This window comes from Saimiri boliviensis, chromosome 4, assembly GCF_048565385.1.
Source record: "Saimiri boliviensis isolate mSaiBol1 chromosome 4, mSaiBol1.pri, whole genome shotgun sequence".
Taxonomy (NCBI): Eukaryota; Metazoa; Chordata; class Mammalia; order Primates; family Cebidae; genus Saimiri; species Saimiri boliviensis.
This window is the reverse complement of record NC_133452.1, coordinates 101282227-101301193: the sequence shown is the minus strand read 5'-3', so window position 1 is coordinate 101301193 and position 18967 is coordinate 101282227. Positions and strand designations below refer to the sequence as shown.

The window sequence follows — 18967 nt, the reverse complement described above, 5'->3', positions numbered from 1 at the left end:
TCCTGGGTTCAGGCAATTCTCCTGTCTCAGCCTCCCGAGTAGCTGGGACTAAAGGCATGCGCCACCATGCCCAGCTAATTTTTGTATGTTTAGTAGAGATGGGGTTTCCCCGTGTTGACCAGGATGATCTCGATCTCTTGACCTCGTGATCCACCCGCCTCGGCCTCCCAAAGTGCTGGGATTACAGGCTTGAGCCACCGCGCGCGGCTGTGGTGCCATTCTTAAGGGTCCTTAAGGTAGTGGAGCTGCCATCTGTCCTACAACGCTGAATGATTCTTCTTCTTGGTCAGGGTCTGCTTTCGTGTCCTCATTGTTAACCGTGGCAGCCACAGCCATCACATCGATTTCTGACACTGCTCCAGGTACTGGGTGGCCTCCCCATCCCCCACCCCCCACCCCTCCATGCCCCCTTTGTTTTCCCAGACTTGCTCTCTCCTTCTTATCTTCAGTCCCCATCCCTCTCTGTGTTGTCACGTGACTGGCCCTTTATAGACACTGTCAACTACAGGGGTTCTTTCTTTCTGGTCAACAAACCAGCCAGGCACAGCACACAGCAGGTAGCAGGCTCTGGATGTCAGGCTAATCTGGATTATCTGCACCAGCATTTGATGCTCAAAGCTTCCTTGATCACTGCCACACATTTTTTTCTTTTTCTCTGATTCTGTAATTGGTATTCTGGTTGCTTGTGGGAGCCGGAAATCTGGAATTCAGATAACTAAGGTGTTTCTGTAGCTGTCTAAACTGCTAGGCATTTGTAAAATATAAGACAGGAACTTCTTCAAGCACAACCACACACTCCAAACCTAAATATGCCACAGAGATTTTTGCAATAGTCGTCTCTTGTGCTAACAGCCACTCCATTACTGGAAAAAGATTTCGAACAACTTCCACACAAGAATCCTCCTTTGTGCAGGAAGTTTCCCAAGAGCCAGACCAGCTGTGCTCCATTATTAGTTAATGCTTGATTTGTACATTATTTTTATTTTTCATTTCTAAATTGAATAAAAGTTACACAATTTAAAACTTGGCATAACTTGCAGTCCAGTTCCTACCCTTATGTGAGGTGTCAGGTTTCCAGGGATTTGGGGGTCTTCTAAGTGGGTAAAATTAAAAGAATTCACTTGGAAAACCAGTCTGGGCTCTGCCAGAGATTCTAGGTCTTGCCTAGGCTTGGAGAGGCAGGAAAAATGAGGTCAATAGTGAAACTTGCAGATTTATTTGCTTCTTCCAAGAAAACTCTGCTGTCAAATTGATTGCTACTGACAGCAGTTGATTCAAACCTGTTTCTTTGGAAGAGAAGGATATAAGGCACAGGACAAGTCATATTTGGGAAAACATGGAGCCAGAGTCAAGGGTGAGTCATCACTGTAAGGCTGTGACTTGGCCGTGGCCAAGAAGGTAACACTTCCTTGTGTGACCACTGCCCTTATACACTGCTTGGTATTGCTTTATTTGCAAAATGGGTATACGCTCCTGGATTGTCCTCTCCTGGCTTGACTGTGTTCAAGCAGACACTTAAGGACTTGACGCTCTGCCCGACTGATGGTGCGGCCTTGGGGTGGTCACCTCTCCTCTCCGGCTCTCAACATTTTCATCTATAAAACAAGGCATTGGTCTAAACATTTTCCATAGTCCTTCCTAATTTGAAGTTTCTATGGTCAATAGACACATGTGTTCTGTATGTTATATGTACAAGACATTTCTTTCTGCTATGTTTTCTCAGTAAGTTGTTCCATTTCTAAGCATAAATGTTGGGCCTGTTAATAGCAGAATGTTATTTTTGATTCTACTCAATAGAACTTTTGTGAAGACAGTGTGTGATTCTTAAAATAGCTTTTGAGTTAAAAACTGAAAAGATCCATGGCTGACCCTGCCCTTGTGAGGCCCTACATACCGATATCCCCCGGCTCTATCGGCATGGCCACAGACTGACAATGTCGTCGGCATTGGAAGGGAGGGATGAGCTGCAACATGGCCTCACCACTGCCAATGGTAAACAGGTCATGCATCTTATGCATCTGGAGGAAAGAACAAGGAGGAAAGGCAAAGAAAGGCAAAGAAAACAAAATAAAAGCAGGGGGTTTGGTAAATAAAAACGCTTTCACATATGGCTCTGAGTTTCCTAGCCTAAGCAAAGAGGAAATAGAACCAATAACAGTATTTGCAATTATGTCCAAAAGATAAAACAACCTACTTTTTCCTAAGAATGGCATCTCTTGGTACCAAGACCAGAGTAAAATCTTTTCTATGGGTTCTCCTAAAGAGGCACTGTGTGATTTAGTGGGCAACACCCTCATCAGGAGCCCCAGAGTAGATACTGCATGCGCTTCATAATTTGCAACTATTTTTGGCCATAGCTTCAAAGTGGGCCAAAGGAAGATACCGAATCGCAATTAACAAAGGTAGTTCTAGCAGAAACCAACACATGGTGGTTGAAGTATACAACGTTCTGAGATTCTGGTTTGATGAAAACTTTTTAGATAAATAGATAATCGGCATATCCTTTGGGCACTCTTCCATCGAATATTATTTCTTACTACCAGGGCTCTGCTAAGAGGTGCACAGCAGCAAGTTAAAGTTCAGACTGCCTGGCAAGACCCAGGTGAGCAGATATGTCACACTACCCATTAAAAACTAATGACACTAGGACTGGCCTCTGCCTGTGAAAACTAAGGAGACAGCCAGCATATGCACCTGCACAGGCAACTACTGCACTTCCGAGGACGTGCTACTATCGGCAACAGGAATTAAGTGCAACCTGCTATGTGCCAGGGAAGGAGCTGTGAACTCTGGGGATGGGGCTGGGACCAGGGCAGGGAATAGGGATAACAGGAGAGGTGGGTCTTGCTAGGACATTTCTCCTTACCTTGATGATGACAGAAACCCCCGGGCCCTCCTCTCCCATCTCCTCCTCCTATCTCCTGCCCTTCAGAGAAACCCTTTATATGCCCATATAAAGTGGGAGCCAGAAGTCCGACTCCCTGGGCCCCATCTTGGTTTTCTCTTCACAACTCAGGGCCTCCAGAGTCTTGAGCTTTGGCCCCATCTTCCTCTGTTCCCAACCCTGGTCTCTCTGCTGCTGCCACAGGCCCTGCCCATGATGTTTCCATGGCAACACTAGAGCCATTTGACCTGCTAATGTGGTGATAGGGACAAGCCTGGTGTCTTCGGCTGGCCCACAGTTGACTGGTACTAATTTTGGGCAGAAGCCTTAACATCTACAGTCTTGAAAACAATGTCAGAAGACCAAAACAAGTGGCTGGATCCCTTCTTCACACAGGCCTGAAGTGGGCAGGGTCATGTTCCTCCATTCCCAGGATGGGAAGAAACAGACAACGGGGTGGCACAGGTCAGCCCGAGGCCCCACCGTGGAGTGGGTGAAGTGGGCCTTGGAGCCCCTCACCTTCTCCTCCAGTGCCATCTAACAGTCAGGTCCTCTCTTACGTCCCAAGGTTGCCTTTGAACACTGGGCCCACAGACACGTGACTTTACCAGGGCCCAGGGCCCAGGGATGTGGATAACAGGGTGGAGTAACAAGGCTGGGGATAAAGGAGAGCTTGGGCCAGGGTGGGGGAACAGATTCTCTAAGAAACTGGGCTCTCAGGAGTTTTGCCTATTTGGCCACTGGCCTTTCCGAAACACCCTGCAGAACCACAGGATGACTCTGATAAGCATCTGAGTAACTCTGTATTTACCCCTTTGGCTGAGCTCTTTGGTGTTGTGCAGGCTGGAGAAATTAACTTCGGTATTCAAGTGGTAAAACCAAGAGAAAGATAAAAGCCCTCGTCCAGAATTATATTTACAAAGATGAAGTCATACAAGGGTCTGGAATTCTAGCCGGTGACAGCAGGATAAACTTCTTTAAAATCTGAGGCAAGAGGCCAGCATCTCCACCCCAGTGCTGGCTGGCAGAACTTCTTACTTCTAGACAAAATGATTGTTTTTATAGGCTTTTAAATTCCTTTAACACAATTCAGCAAATTTGGAGCCAAGTAATAGTATCAGGAGGTGGAAGCCACGGTCCAGAGTTGGTAGGGGGCCACGATTTGGGAAATTTTTTTTTTGCAAAGGAAAATACATGCTTTTAATTCTCCCAATCCAGGCTCAAAAACCTTCCTAGGGAGTGAGACTCAACAAAAAGGGCAATTTAGAGAAAAGTAAAGAGACACAAATGCAGAACAGTGTCTCCCAGGCCACTGGCCCCAGAGAGGTCAATTTGAGTCTGAGTACTTGGCCGCAGACTGAGGTGGGAAATGACAGGAACAGAGTGGGCTTTTCTACCCCAGCTGCATTGCCTGCCTATCAAATCCTTCCCAGGCTCCCACACTTTTTGCCTTTCAAGTTCTCTACCAGAAATCTCTTAATTGTTTATTTCTGGTGAAAACTGCCCTGGGGGTGAGAGGGTAAAGGGTGTGTCCTTGGGCAACTCACTTAATGTCTCTGGGGCCGTTTCCTTATCCACAAAAGGAAGAACTTAGTCTATTCATCTACATGATATTTCTTCATAGCTTTCTTTTCTTTTTTTAAAAAAAATGGAGATAGGCGCTTGCTATATTGCCCAGGCTGGTCGGAAACTCCTAGGCTCAAGCAATCCTCTGGCCACAGCCTACCAAAGTGCTGGATTACAGACGCGAGTGACCACCATTCATGGCTGCTGGCCTACTTTCTAATTTAAGGTAGGAAGGTCAGGCTAGGTGCACACTCAAGTCCTTCAAATTTTAAGATTTCACTTCCTTTAATATAGAAAAGTAGCTTGCCTGCCTCAGGTATTAAGGGCAGGAGGTAGATCTGCAAGGTAACTAGACTTTCTGAAAACCCACCTTCATGACACGGTGGGCCTCTCCAAGTCTCCGGGCTAGCAGCAGGAGGGAAGAACTAGACAGTGTGGCTGTCCCCTCAATTCACCCTCTAAGCCAATATGCAGGGAAGGCCTGGATTATGACATCAGTCCAGCTCCAAAATAAGGAAAATTCTAGATCCAAGTCCTCTCAAAATTTCCTACCTTACTCCCCACAACAGGTTCCGGGTGAAGAAGGAAGCACTTGTTTAAAGAGGCATCTTTAGGAAATGGCAGATGAGTGAAAACAGGAAAAAGCTCACGTAACATTTGTGATCTGTTCAGAGGTCTTCTCCTGTGGCAGTTCGAAACAGAAAAAAAGGAAACTGGTCAAGCCAGCACATGACTAAGAGAGAGCCAAATAAGGGTGGGGAAACTGTGGGCGGTGGGTAAAGTGGGAAAAATATGAGTACAGTATCTTTAGTAGGTCCCTGAAGAATAGTTGCACAGTCAATGAACTATAACGTCTACACACAGAGGCATAAACTCTACAGCCAAGGTTTGAACATGTGGGCGGAGTGTTGCTAAACTGCAGCTAAAACAACATATAGAGGAAGGAAAGAAACAATCTATTCATTCTGTCTTGGAGAAGAGATTGAAGTAAAAGCAGGCCCCGCGGGGGAAGGAAAGAAGAGAGACGGAGGAGGGAACAAAAAACATGACCCTTCTTTGGAGACAGAGGGAGATGCAGGGAAAGCCTGTTGAGCTTGTTCAACTGGGCACTCTAGCACGCAAATAAATGGCACATTTAAAGAAAGATAGAAGCGTTAAGAAATTCACAAAATGCCTGAAAAAGCCATTTTAATTCCTTTGGAACAGTTCTAAGATGGAAACTGGCTTTTTCTTACTAGACAGCAACCTTAACCACAAGGAATGAACCATGGCTTCTGCATGACACAGGAAGGAACGGTAGGACAAACCTGGGTTTTGATCCTTGCTGGGTAACCTTAGGCAAGTTAGTTAACCTCTGTTGCCTACTTTTCTCTTTTTCCTTTTTCTTTCCTTCTTTTTTTTTTTTTTTTTTTTTTTTTTTTTTTGAGACAGGATCTCGCTTTGTCACCCAGACTGGAGTGCAGTGGTATGATCATGGCTCACTGCAGCCTCAACCTCCCAGGCTCAAGCCATCCTCCCACCTCAGCCTCCCAAGTAGCCTGGATATTTCTTGTAGAGACAGAGTCTCCCTGTGTTGCCCTGGCTGGTCTTGAACTCCTGGGCCCAAGTGATCCACCTGCCTCAGGCTCCCAAAGTGTTGGGATTATAGGCATGAGTGATGCCTGGCTACTGATTCCCACTTGTCTGATCTGAAAAATGGCAACAATCATTCCCACTTTCCAGAGTTAGGATGAGTGTCTCCAGAGAGCCACAGACACTAAGCAACAAGGCACACTGCCTGGCACAATCGAGTGCCGAAAAACGCAGTTCTCCTTCTATTATTTGTACTCTCTCTTCAGCCCCCCGCCTGAGGTCCCATTCTACATAAAATACCAAACACATACTTTAGAAATACATTATGACTCTATTAGACAAACTTGCTGTCCCCACCCTGGTGGCGCCCCTCAGTCTGACACACCTCTTCATCCATCCCTTTTATGTCTCATCATTGGTTTATCAGTGGGATCCCAGCATTGGACCTGCAGTGTGCTGGGCCTGTGGTAGCGGCTCAGTGATAGCTATTATTGCTTTGTGAGTATTACTGGTCTGCCCCTTTCCTACTCTCAAGCTAAGTGCCCCCGCTTTTTTTGAGACAGAGTCTCACTCTGTCACCCAAGCTGGAGTGCAATGGCACGATCTCGGCTCACGGCAACCTCCGCCTCCCAGGTTCAAGTGATTCTCATGCCTCAGCCTCCCAAGTAGCTGGGATTACAGGCATGTGCCACCACACCTGGCTAATTTTTGTATTTTTAGTAGAGATGGTGTTTTGCCATGTTGGCCAGGCTGGTCTCCAACTCCTAGGCTCAAGTGATTTGCCTGCCTTGGCCTCCAAAAATGCTGGGATTACAGGCATGAGCCACAGCACTCGGCCCTTTTCATACTCACCACGGATAAGGAAATGGGAACCACCGTTCCGGGAAGCAGCGCCACCACTTGGTGAAAAACGCTTCAGTAAAGCCTTCTGTCACCTCGGGGTACTGGCACAAAAAATGCTGAATCTCCTCAGATGACAAGGGCCGTCCCGTCTTGGCAAAGCAGAAAACAAAGCAAAACAAAACAACACAGAGTTACTTATCAGAAATTTCCTAGCGCTTGACCTAGCCTTAAAGCGAGCAGTCAATGAGTGGGAGACTCAGGCTTCTTGCTCACCTTGATCACCAGTGGATGGAGCCTCTCAAATTTCCTTGGGGCGTCTTCCAGGAGCATCACCTTCAGAGGTTCCTGGGCACAGCCAGTACAGTTGGCAGGAATGGACTCTGACTCATTCTGCTCACAGTTCTTTGCCCACAAGGCGTCAATGTCTGAGAGAGGAAGGGTCATGGAGAAAGCAGATACTGAAAGAGTACAGCTGGTACCTTAAGTAGCTCCAGCAATGAAACAAGAAAAGAAAGACATCATCATTATCATATTTATTGATTTATTTATTTTGAGACAGAGTCTCACTCTGTCACCCAGGCTGGAGTGCAGTGGCACTGTCCAGCTCACTATAACCCTTGCCTCCTGGGTTCAAGGAATTCTGCCACAGCCGGAACTACAGGTGCATGCCATCACATCTGGCTCATTTTTGTATTTTGAGATGGGGTCTCACCATGTTGCCCAGGCTGGTCTTGAATTCCTGGGCTCAAGTGATCTGCCCACCTTGGCCTCCCAAAGTGCTGGGGTTACAGGCGCAAGCCACCGCATCCAGCCCATAATAATTTTTAAAAACAAAGAATGGTAAGCACTGGAGATCGCTGAAAATGTACATATAAAATAAGCAGCCTCTGAGGAGGGAGCAGAGGACAGGGGCAGGAAGGACGGGTACTCTTCTCTATATACCTTTTTATACTTTGTGGAAAATATCCTTTAACATGTACATGCATTTCCTAAATCAAATCAACAAATCAAGTATAACAGCTGGGAAAAACATTCAGCAATGTGGAGTTAAACATGTAGTTCCTCCAACATTTTCTAACTCAGGACCCATATGGCCGAAATGTCTACAGCACAGGGGGGCAGGTGTGATAGAAAGATGACCCCACCATCACTGCTGTGCCCTAATGCACTTCTCACATGTGCTAGATGTGTGCCTAGACCCTTGGTTCACAAGTACACATGGGAGCCAGAACTCTGGGAAGGAAGAGTGAGACAAGGGCACAGAAGAGGGAAGGGATAGAGAGGGTAGACAGGGATTTTCTGGAGTGATCTTTGGAATAAAGTGAATTGCATCTGTCTATAAGATGACCCTCTATTCCAACTCAGGCGTGGGTGACACTGCCAGCCATAATTTCCACCTCCACATGCTAGTCAGAAATGGAAGACCCCCAACCCAGACCCTGATGTGAATGACAGTGGCTCCCTGACACGCCTGTCTGGTTTGGCTCCTTCTTTGAGGGACTCTTCTCTCTGCACAGCCTTTCCCCAATTTCCTCTGTTGCCATCCTGTTTATAACGTTATTCCATTATTTCTTGTTTACTTTCTGTTCCACTTTGAATTTCATCTGTGTTCTCTGAGAGATATGTTTGTTTTAAACTCTGCTTTGAATCCAGAATGTTTCAGAATATGGTTCTGATTAAAACCTAGTGGAATCCAAATCAGGAGAGAGCCTAGAACAAATGATAACAGACAACCAAATGTGGCTGAAATGAAGTCAATTTTTTAAACCAATAAACATACTTGGAAACTGACTCTTAACCACAAAACATTGTCTGTGGTTGTCAGTAAGAACTTTATCCTTGTTTTCTGTGAGGCAGCAGTAGTGGGGCATAGGAAATCCTCATCAGGGAAGGACCGTGTTTGTTCTTGGCCTGTCTCCTGAGCATCCTCCATCTCTTGCAGACAGTAGCTGTGTTTCCTGGAGGCAATTGCCACCTAACTATCTCAGCCAGTCTCCGTCTGCAGGAAGGTTATCAGCCAGAGGATTACTGCTATACTTCACCCCTGGAAGGGCGCCTCTCCTCCCACAGTGCTCCGGGGGGCAGCTGAAACCCTTTAGTACCACCTGTTTCAGTGGCACACTGAGGTTGCAAGGTGGCATTTTTTTCTTCTCCAATAGTTTCAAATGTTTCTTATTCAGGGTCAAATATGATAAATTCTTGCCAATATGCAAAAACTCTGGGTATTGGACACACCATGAGGCATAACCATAACAACATGTTACAGTTATACAGATAGCATTTCAGTTTCCAAAGTACTTGTGATGGAAGGGGAAGGGGAAAGAAAGCTAATGCACTGAGTGCTTGCCCTGTGCTGGTCACTTTCCTCTGTTATAGCATTTAATTTTCACCGTGTAGTTACTGAGGAGGAACCACTATTCTCATTCTATGGATGAACAAACTGAAAGTCAGAGGTGATAGGAAGTTCCCGAGGTGCCAGAGTGCGGCAGGAAGAATACAGGAGATGCTGGGCGTGCAGTGGGGGCTGGGTAAGGAAATAGAGGCTGTAGAGGAAGATGTGGTGAGGGCTTCCAGGGCTTGAAGCATGTCTGACTCTAGTCAGAACAAACACAGGAACTGTTGGAGACTTCTAAGCAGGGGTTTCTTGATGCTCTAGGAAGATTATTCTGGGTTGTGATTTAGGGTGCCCTAGAAGAGAGAGGCTGGGAAAAGGAAGACCTGTTTATATTTTGGTTTTGCCCTTTTTTAGGGAAAAGGGGGTTGCACTGTGATGAGAAGTGAAATATAATGGTTGAGGCAGTGGGAATGGAAAAAGGGGTGGATTCTAGAAGCAGTGATGATGAAACTGACAGCCCCAAGGAGCGCTACTGTGAATGTTTGCACCACACTGTCCTGGGGGTCAGCGTCATAATAAACCTGCAGATCTCTGCTATCGCCCATGTCATTAGTGCTCATCTAGGGAACGTCATCTGCAGATTTATTACGGCACTTTTCTGTAGTAGTGTGTCATATTCCAACAGAATCAGTTAATTATGACAATCTTCCCAGGAGATGAGAGTAAAGCACCGGGAGAAAGGGGCACCTTCCTCGAATTTGTACGAAGGTGCTGCATGGACTAGCAGTGAGCAGCTCCGAACCTAAGAGTTAGGAGAATTATTTTAACTATAACTTATTGATTTTTTTATTTTTTGTGACGGAGTCTCCCTATCACCCAGGCTGGAGTGCCTCAGCCTCCTGAGTAGCTTGGGATTACAGGCGCCTGCCACCATGCCTGGCTAAGTTTTATATTTTTTGTGGAGATGGGGTTTCAGCATGTTGGCCAGGCTGGTCTCACACTTCTGACCTCAGGTGATCTGTCCTCCTCAGCCTCCTAAAGTGCTGGGACTACAGGCATGAGTCACCATGCCCAGACCAGCCTAACTTATTTAATTTTAATTTTATTATGAGCTTTAGATATTCTTGGGATTTCCAGGTGAAGATGCCTTTAAAAAGCAGATAGAAGAAGAAAACCCAGTAAATGGAAATCAGGAAAGAAAAAGAAAGTAGGAATAGCAAACTAAAAGAGAAACTTGGAGGTGGTGGTCCCTGAAGGTCTAAGAACACAAGTTAAAAAAAAAAAAATGTTAGTACTAAAAAGAGAATTTAATAAGGCGCCAGAATACAAGATATATATTTTCAGATACATAGAAATCAATAGCTTTCTTACTCTACTGGCCACAATCAGTGAAAAACTTAAATGGAAAATGATCTCATTCGTAATAACTAGCAATAAATTTAACAAGAAAGATAAAACAGTCAGGGGTGGGGACTTGATGCCTGTAATCCCAACACTTTGGGAGGCCGAGGTGGCATTGCTTGAGCCCAGGAGTTTGAGATCAGCCTGAGCAACAAAGGAAGACCCCATCACTACAAAAAACATATATATATATTTTTTTGAGACAGGGTCTCATTCTGTCACCCAGGCTGGAGTACAGTGGCACAATCTCGGCTCACTGCAGCCTCAACCTCCCAGGCTCAAGCCATCCTCCCACCTCAGCTTCCCAAGTAGCTGGGACTACCAGTGTCTGCCACCATACCCAGCTAATTTTTGTATTTTTTTTTGTAGAGACAGGGTTTCCCCATGTTACCCAGGCTGGTCTTGAACTCCTGAGCTCAAGCAGTCCACTCGCCTTGGCCTCCCCAAAGTGCTGAGATTACAGGCGTGAGCCACCCGTGCCTGGCCGATAAAGCATAAACATAGATTTTAATTCAGTGAGAAAAGGATAGATTGAATAAGTCAAATTGGGACAAGTGACCATCTCTATGGAAGAAAATAAAGTTAGATCCCTTTCACCTTATACTGAATTAGATTTCACATTAATTAAAGATACAAATAGATAACACAAAATTTTAAAAATAACTAGAGGAGCTGGGCGTGGTGCTACTTTAGTCCCAGCTACTCAGGAGGCTGAGGCAGGATAATCTCTTGATCCCAGGAGTTCAAGGCCAGCCTGGGAAGACAGTGAGATCCTGTCTCAAAAAACAAAAACAACAAACAAACAAACAAACAAAAAACAAGAAACAAACAAAAATAGCTACAGGAACTACTCCAAACCATAGAGTTCATGTATTTTCATGAGTTCTCAGTTGTATAAAAATCTGTCTGTAAATGTGATACTTTAGATTAATTGGTCAATCCCTTTGGACGTTAGTATTCTCATCTTTGAAATGGACATAAACACAGTATCTACCCTAAGAGACTGTTGTGAAGACTGAGAAATGAGTATTTTTATAATCTTTGGGGCAAGGAAGGCTTCCTAGAGGCTATAAAGAAAAAATGGGCAAATGTGACCAATATTTGCACGTAAGAGACAAAGAATCAGCATCTCTAATATATAAGCTTCTATTTGATTTAAAAAAAACTTTTTTGAGACAGGCTCTCACTCCGTCACCCAGGCTGAAGTGCAATGGAACAATCACGGTTCACTGCTGCTTTGACCTCCCTGGGCTCAGGTGATCCTCCCGCCTGGTGGCCCACAAAGAAGGAAGGGAAGTAATGAGGAAAACGAATCACTGGGATGGGGTAGCCTATGCTATCCATCTGCATTAACGGAGCCCAAACTTTAAAAGAAAGAAGTACTTTTGATTTCTCTGTCGCCCTGAGATCGCCAAGGTGGATAAAGAATTCGCTTAGACAGAGGAACGAGCAGGCAGTGAACTGGAGGTGGGGGGCAGGGTGCAGGCTCCTCCTCCCTACCCCACAGACTCCCTGACAACAGAAAGAGATGTGGCCGGACTCCAGTGTGGCCTCCTTCCATCTGAAAAGGTTTTGTCTGACATGTTCTCTATACAACTGGCTGGAGCCATCATGCCACAGAGTGAACACAATTCCATCCTGGGAAACAGCCAACAGCACACAGCCGGCCTCACCCACGCCACCCTAGTTCACAGCTTTTCTCTGACTACCTGACATGCTGCATCGCACTTCTCTCCAGCCCTCCTGTTCCTAACCACTCTTCCTGAAGCACCAGACAGACAAGGCAGTGGAAATCATATAGCAACTTCCTACCTTTCTTTTAATTTCTCAAGTTTCTTTACTCCTTCATATATCCCTCATACCACATATTTTAAATAATTTTTAAAAGGTATGACAGAGAAATCCTACATATAAAAGTTCAGTAAAGGTTATGGCTTGTATTTCAAGTTGTCATCATGATTTGGAATCATTTCACTGGTGGGGATGCCAAAAACAGTCTCTCAGACAGAACACATTATTGAAGTCAAAGTGCAGAGACCACAACTACCCACCCTTCTTCACAAGTTGGGCACTGGGCAGAAAAATGGACGGGCCAACGTCTGACCCATCAGGGAGCTTCCTGGTACCTGAGAGTTATTTACAAGAATAATAGGCGGTTCACTGTGGACAACCATAACATACCCTGGAATTCTGAGTGGGGAGAGTTCTGTTACACAGATTATTTATCCAGCAAAAAAAAAAAAAAAAAAAAAAAAAAAAAGGATTTCTTTCCAGGATAAAAACTCCCTCTGGATAAAAAGGATAGTGAAGAAAGGCAGGCACAAAGCCAGTACTAGCTCTACAAGAGCAGGGGTTCTGTCTGTTTTGTTCACTGCTTTGTTGAGAACAGTGCCTGCCATATATAGTGGGTTCTCAATAAACATTCACTGAATGTGTGAATGAAGTTGGGGGAAGGGAGGAAGAGAAGGAGGAAGGCAGGAAGGCTGATTTTTCAGAAGCTTTAACAATAGAATTAAGTCTATGGGAGAAAAAAATCTAATGAGCAATATGGATTCACAGAAACCTCAAAATAAAGATTAAATAAATATAAGCTCAAGATTTCTTACATTATAAATGTACCCAGGAAAAACCTGCAAAGCTCATGACAAAGGTCCCACGACTTTCACAGGTGTGGGTTCAATATTTAATCAGGCTGTTCTCCAGAAGCTTGCTTCTGCATAGCACCTCTTCTAGTACCCTGGGCATGAGGCAGGGATGAAGCCACGACAGTGAAGAAGGCTTCTGCTAGGTCCCCTGAATGTGTGGCAGCATGCCCAGAGCCTTTTCACACACCGTAGAGATGGAAAGAAATCATTTCACCAATAGCCTTGCCTCCAGGCAGCAATGCATTTGCACCACTCCAAACCAGAGAAAGAGTCTATTTTCGTTAAGTTCTCACTTGTACAAAAATTTGTCTCTAAATATGAAAATTTATTATCAAAAACACAGAAAAAAAATAAAAATAAATAAATGTGAGACTTTAGATAAGTCAGTCAATCCCCTTGCACATTAGTTTCCTCATCTTTGAAATGGACATAAAAATAGTATCTACCTCATGTGACTGCTGTGAAGACTGAGAAATGAATATAAAGCACATGGCACAGTACCTGGTATACAGTAAGTGCTTGACAGAGCCGTTATTATCACAAAAGCTAAGCTTATTTTGCAAATAAAAGAGTAAGGCTTTCCTTGAGGTCTAAGCATTTCACCTTAGAGCACAGGTCTGGACTCTCTAAGTCTTACCATGTTCTTAGTTCAAAGCCAATAAATGATCTGTGATTTACAAAACTCCTTGATGTTGCTAGACGTACTTCATCCTTCCTTTGAAGGTTACTGGATGCATAACGTTCCAAATGTGCACCTTCTCATTGTATGTGAGAACTATCTCAGGCTTCCTCAGTGGAAATGAATGTGCTATTTTTAAATTGGCCAGAAAATGACCAGACTAAACAAAATAATTGGCCAAACATGCTGGCACCTGGCTTGACTGAGGGCGGAGACAGCAGGCAAAGTGTGGTATCTTGGACCAAATGACAGAGGGAGTTAAGAAACTAGAGTTCAATTGTGATTTTGCCACTTTTAGCTGGGTAAGCAAAGTCCTTGACCTCTCCTGGCCTCAGTTACCTCTTTTATAAAATGGGGTATGTACTAGATTAACTCTAAAATTCCTTTTTAGGTCTACAACTCAATGATTCCATGGAAATGGTAAAAACCAAGAGGCTGGTTGGCAGGAGTAAAGTGACTATAAAGATATGAGGCCAGGAGGGAAGAAAAAGCTACGAATGAGAATGTAAAGAGAAAACTCTGGGTTAGTAAGAAGAAGGATTAAGTGGGTCAGACATTATCCATAAGGGTGCAGACCAGGAGGATGAGCTGGGCTGAATGCCTAGGACAAGACCGGGTCAGGAAAATTCTAAAGGATCAGTAGCTTGGAAGACCACTTGGTTTTGGAACAGCCAGGAAGAGCATTGTCTCTTCAGAGACTAGGGGTTAACAGAAAGTAATTGATGATCTGAGAGAGTGCAGAACTCCAACAGCAGACTTAAAGACTTCAGGTCTGCTGCATGGCTACAGACTACTCACATCAGAGGTGAAGGCTCAGCATCTGAAGACTGGCTGCCTGGGTTCAGATCATGGCTCCATGACTAGTCTTGGGACCGTGGGCAAGTGATCTAACCATACTGTGCCTCAGTGTCCTCATCTGTAAAATGGGCATAAAACCTAAAGCTACCTTATAGGAATGTTGTCAAGGTTAAAAGAGACGACATACGGAAAGCCTCTTGATCGGGGTCTGGCATCTGGTACGTAATAAACAAATGTCAGTTTATTTACTTAATTTTTGCTGCAGAGTGGGATATTTCCATGACTTCCTGCAAAGTCACTTCATTCTCCTGATTGTGAGGATTTAGGGAGAGGATTTCCTATACAAGGTTGAAATCTGTCACCTTTTTGGTCCTTGGGTGGGGTCGGGGGAAACTTCTGGCCACTGGCAGTGGTGCCTCTAGTATATCACCAAGGCTGCAGCTGCCCTTCCTCATTTCTGAGGTGCCACTGCAAGGAGCACCAGATGACCCCAGGAGTGTCAGGCCAGCACTGCAAGAAACCATATGAGGTTTCCTTTGGGGAATCTGCCACATTCTCCCCTTGCATTTACTTTAAATGTACTGCTAAGTGATCCTAACTTGAAGGTAGTTGCTTTTTTGAAACCAGAACATTAAAAATGATATATTTTTACTTTTCCTGCCCTTTTACAGGCCCAGATTAAATTGCACTTAATTCTCCCTCATGTATTTCTGTTTACCCTTCATGTAATTATGCATTTTTAACTTTTCTTCCAAATGCTATGCAAAATGCTGTTTGTTTCACATGTCTACAGCTTCCCAGAATTATCATACATAGGAAAATATGGTGCTTCCACATCCATATTTACAAGTAAAAACAGCACTTTAATAGATTCCACAACATTTAAGAGCTAAAGCCACACCCTTCCAATGCTCCCTCTCGTTCTCTACACCCGAGCTCCAAGGACTCACTTAATTTCCATCTGCAAGGCAAAAATATTAATCTGAAGTGGTCCAAATAATCTGGCTAGTTGACGAGACACTAATATTTCTGGAATGTTTAAACTATGATTTAGAGAAGGAGCAATCACTGTTCATTGACGATGCTCCATTTCTCAATTCAATCGTGGATGGAGATTTACTTTAGAGGACTGAGGAAGAAGATAATGCCATCAACCAGGTCAGGAAGACTCATCACAAGTTGATATTAGGGAGGCTGCAGGGGAGGACAGTCGGGAAGGGAGACTAGTGTGTCTGAGGAAGGGGCACAGACTGGCCTAACTGAAAAGTTTCTCCTGCTGCTTCCTCCAAACACTGAGCCATCTTGATAGGAGCTTCAGACTGCATTTTTTTTTTTTTTTTAAGCTCTGTTGATAACATTTCAAAAGCAACCTTCCCAGTAAATACAAGGAAGTTTTATCTGGAATTTTAAAATGAAATATATGAGCTGTTGACTTTTAAAAAAACAAAAACTCATTAGGTGAAGTTCTTATCTTACAATGCTCCCTTCCTCTGACTTTGATACAATTTTGGAAACCTTTCCATGACTTCCAAAGTGTATAAAAATAGCTTTCAATGGAGACCTAATCCAAGGGCTGGTTTTTATGACTTATTAGGTCTTAAAGAATGACATTACAATTATAAAGCTTAAATACATTTTTTGAAAGCATTTTTCCTATAAAGGTATGATACATTCTAAAGGTTCTGGAACATAGTTACACAATAAATACTATAATTCAGTTGTGATATTAATATATACATTCTTCTACATGGCCAAATAAGATAAACGTCACCAAAAAAATCCCAAAATAACATCCCCCTTTCTCAAGAAGTAAATTTCTTTATATACACACACCACACACACATACACACACACAAATTGGAGGCAGGGTCTTGCTACGTTGCCCAGGCTGGTCTTGAACTCCTGGGCTCAAGCAATCCTTTTGCCTCAGCTTCCCAAAGTGTCGGGATTATAGTCGTAAACTACCACATGTACATTTCAACTCTGATTACATGTTACACTATTCTCAAAAGGAAACCCATCATATAGTCTGTCAGACTATGAACTCTTATGCCACTGATGTACTGTTACTAAATTTAAATTTTAAAATTCGATTTGCTGGCCAAATTGACATACTTTGGAGCACTAAATTAAGTGAGCTGCGACAGAGAGAAGGACTAAACTGAGAGAGGGGGATATACCTAGACAAAAACCTAGCCCCAAAGGCCAAGGACGGTTGGAGGACCTTTAGAAGCCAGCTGAACTCAGTTGCTTTCAACAAACCAATAGCTATGTATGAAATATGCATTACAGACAGGAATCACAGTAGAGAAAAGGGTGAGATGTAGTCAAATCCTTATGGGCAAACACACTCGTCCCCTCCATGTGTATTCTGGAACTTGGGGGGTTTGAATTTGGTTCTACCAGATGTTCCTCTAGCCAGTTTCTTAATCCCTCTGAGCTTTGGTTTCTTAATCTGTAAAATGGTGATAATAAACCCCATCTCGTGGATCACAAGGTCGAGAGATCGAGACCATCCTGGTCAACACGGTGAAACCCCGTCTCTACTAAAAATACAAAACACTAGCTGGGCGTGGTGGCGCGTGCCTGTAATCCCAGCTACTCAGGAGGCTGAGGCAGGAGAATTGCCTGAGCCCAGGAGGCGGAGGTTGCAGTGAGCCGAGATCGCGCCATTGCACTCCAGCCTGGGTAACAAGAGCGAAACTCCGTCTCAAAAAAAAAAAATAAATAAATAAAAAATAAAAAATAAACCCCATCTCATGGAATTTTAGTGGGGTCTGAATTAAAGGAGACAATATAGGGAGGGTGCCTCTCATTTGGTATCAATAAAAGTGACTTTCTTTCCTATCATATACTGTCAAGAAAGCCATATCGAATAAGTAGTAAATGTAGCCTTTTACCTGGAAAGGGTCTGTCTTCATTACCCCCAGGCAGAGGAACTGCCTTATTTTCTGACATGTATTTCTTGGCGATGGGCAAGGACATCAGCCTAATGTGACGAATGAGTGAGCGCCAGGTGTGAGCTCCAGAAAGCACTGGCTCGGGTGTTAAGGGGCTGAAAGGTTGAATCACAAAGTAGGCAGTGAGCATGATTAATCCCAAGGTTGCGAGAACCTGCAAGAAAGATAGAAAAGGCATTAATAATCATCGCAGCCAACAAAATACCTTAAAACCAAGACCAAAAAAAAAAAAAAAAAAAAAAAAAAGGCCACTTCTGCTATTTCCAATGTGCCTTAAGAACTAATCCATTTTCATAAACAAGCTACTTAATGTTACTTCTAGAAGAACTTAGAAATTGAGAACTATGAGAACTGCAAGGCTCACCAAGCGGCTACCACATAATTGGAAGCTATGTCCACCATTTAAAAATACACAAAGGAGCCGGGCACAGTGGGTCACACCTGGAATCCCAGCACTTTGAAAGGTCAAGGCAGGCGGATCACCTGAGGTCAGCAGTTCGAGACCAGCCTGACCAACATGGTGAAATTCCCATCTCTACCTAAAATACAAATTTAGCCAGGCATGGTGGTGCATGCCTGTAACCCCAGCTACTTGGAAGGCTGAGGCAGGAGAATTACTTAAACCTGGGAGGCCGAAGTTGCAGTGGGCCGTGATAGCACCACTGCACTCCTGCCTAGGCAACAAGAGCTAAACTCTGTCTCAAAAAAATAAAATAAAATAAATACACAAAGGCTGGGTGCAGTGGCTCACACCTGTAACCCCAGCACTTTGGGAGACTGTGGTGGGCAGATCACTTGAGACCAGGAGTTTGAGACCAGCCTGGGCAACATGGAAAAAAACTCATCTCTACAAAAAATAGAAAAATTAGCCAGATGTGATGGCACGTGCCTGTGGTCCCAGGTCCTTGGGAGGCTGAGATGGGAGCATCAACTGAGTCTGGGAATTCAAGGCTGCAGTGAGCCATGATGGTACCACTGCACTCCAGCCTGGGCAACAGTATGACCTTGTCTTGAAAAATAAAAAATTTGGCCAGTCGTGGTAGTTCACGTCTGTAATCCCAACACTTTGGGAAGCTGAGGCAGGCAGATCACTTGAGGTCGTGAGTTTCAGACCAGCCTGGCCAACAGGGTTTTACCATGTTGGCCAGGCTGGTCTCAAAAAATAAAAATTAGCCAGGTGTGGTGGTACATGCCTGTAATCCCAGCTGCCTGGGATGCTGAGGCAGGAGAATCATTTGAACCTGGGTGGCAGCGGTTGCAGTGAGCTGAGATCATGCCACTGCA

The 18967-nt window shown here is 44.3% G+C and overlaps 1 protein-coding gene across 7 annotated transcripts in view; it reads right to left on the bottom strand.

Moving 5' to 3' along the window:
• Positions 1-18967, bottom strand: part of C4H6orf89 (chromosome 4 C6orf89 homolog) — a 44396-nt gene that overhangs the window by 7515 nt on the left and 17914 nt on the right. For 6 of the 7 annotated variants that reach the window (XM_074397983.1, XM_010334097.3, XM_074397984.1 and 3 more), the window contains 5 exons: positions 17624-17837; positions 7139-7290; positions 6875-7014; positions 5003-5132; positions 1895-2018 (listed from right to left, as the gene is read on the bottom strand). In XM_074397983.1, coding sequence (XP_074254084.1) covers positions 1895-2018; positions 5003-5132; positions 6875-7014; positions 7139-7290; positions 17624-17837 — 760 coding nt within the window. Of the gene's footprint in view, positions 1-668; positions 1596-1894; positions 2019-5002; positions 5133-6874; positions 7015-7138; positions 7291-17623; positions 17838-18967 lie in introns of those variants that run through there. The other variant, XM_074397985.1, reaches the window with a different exon arrangement.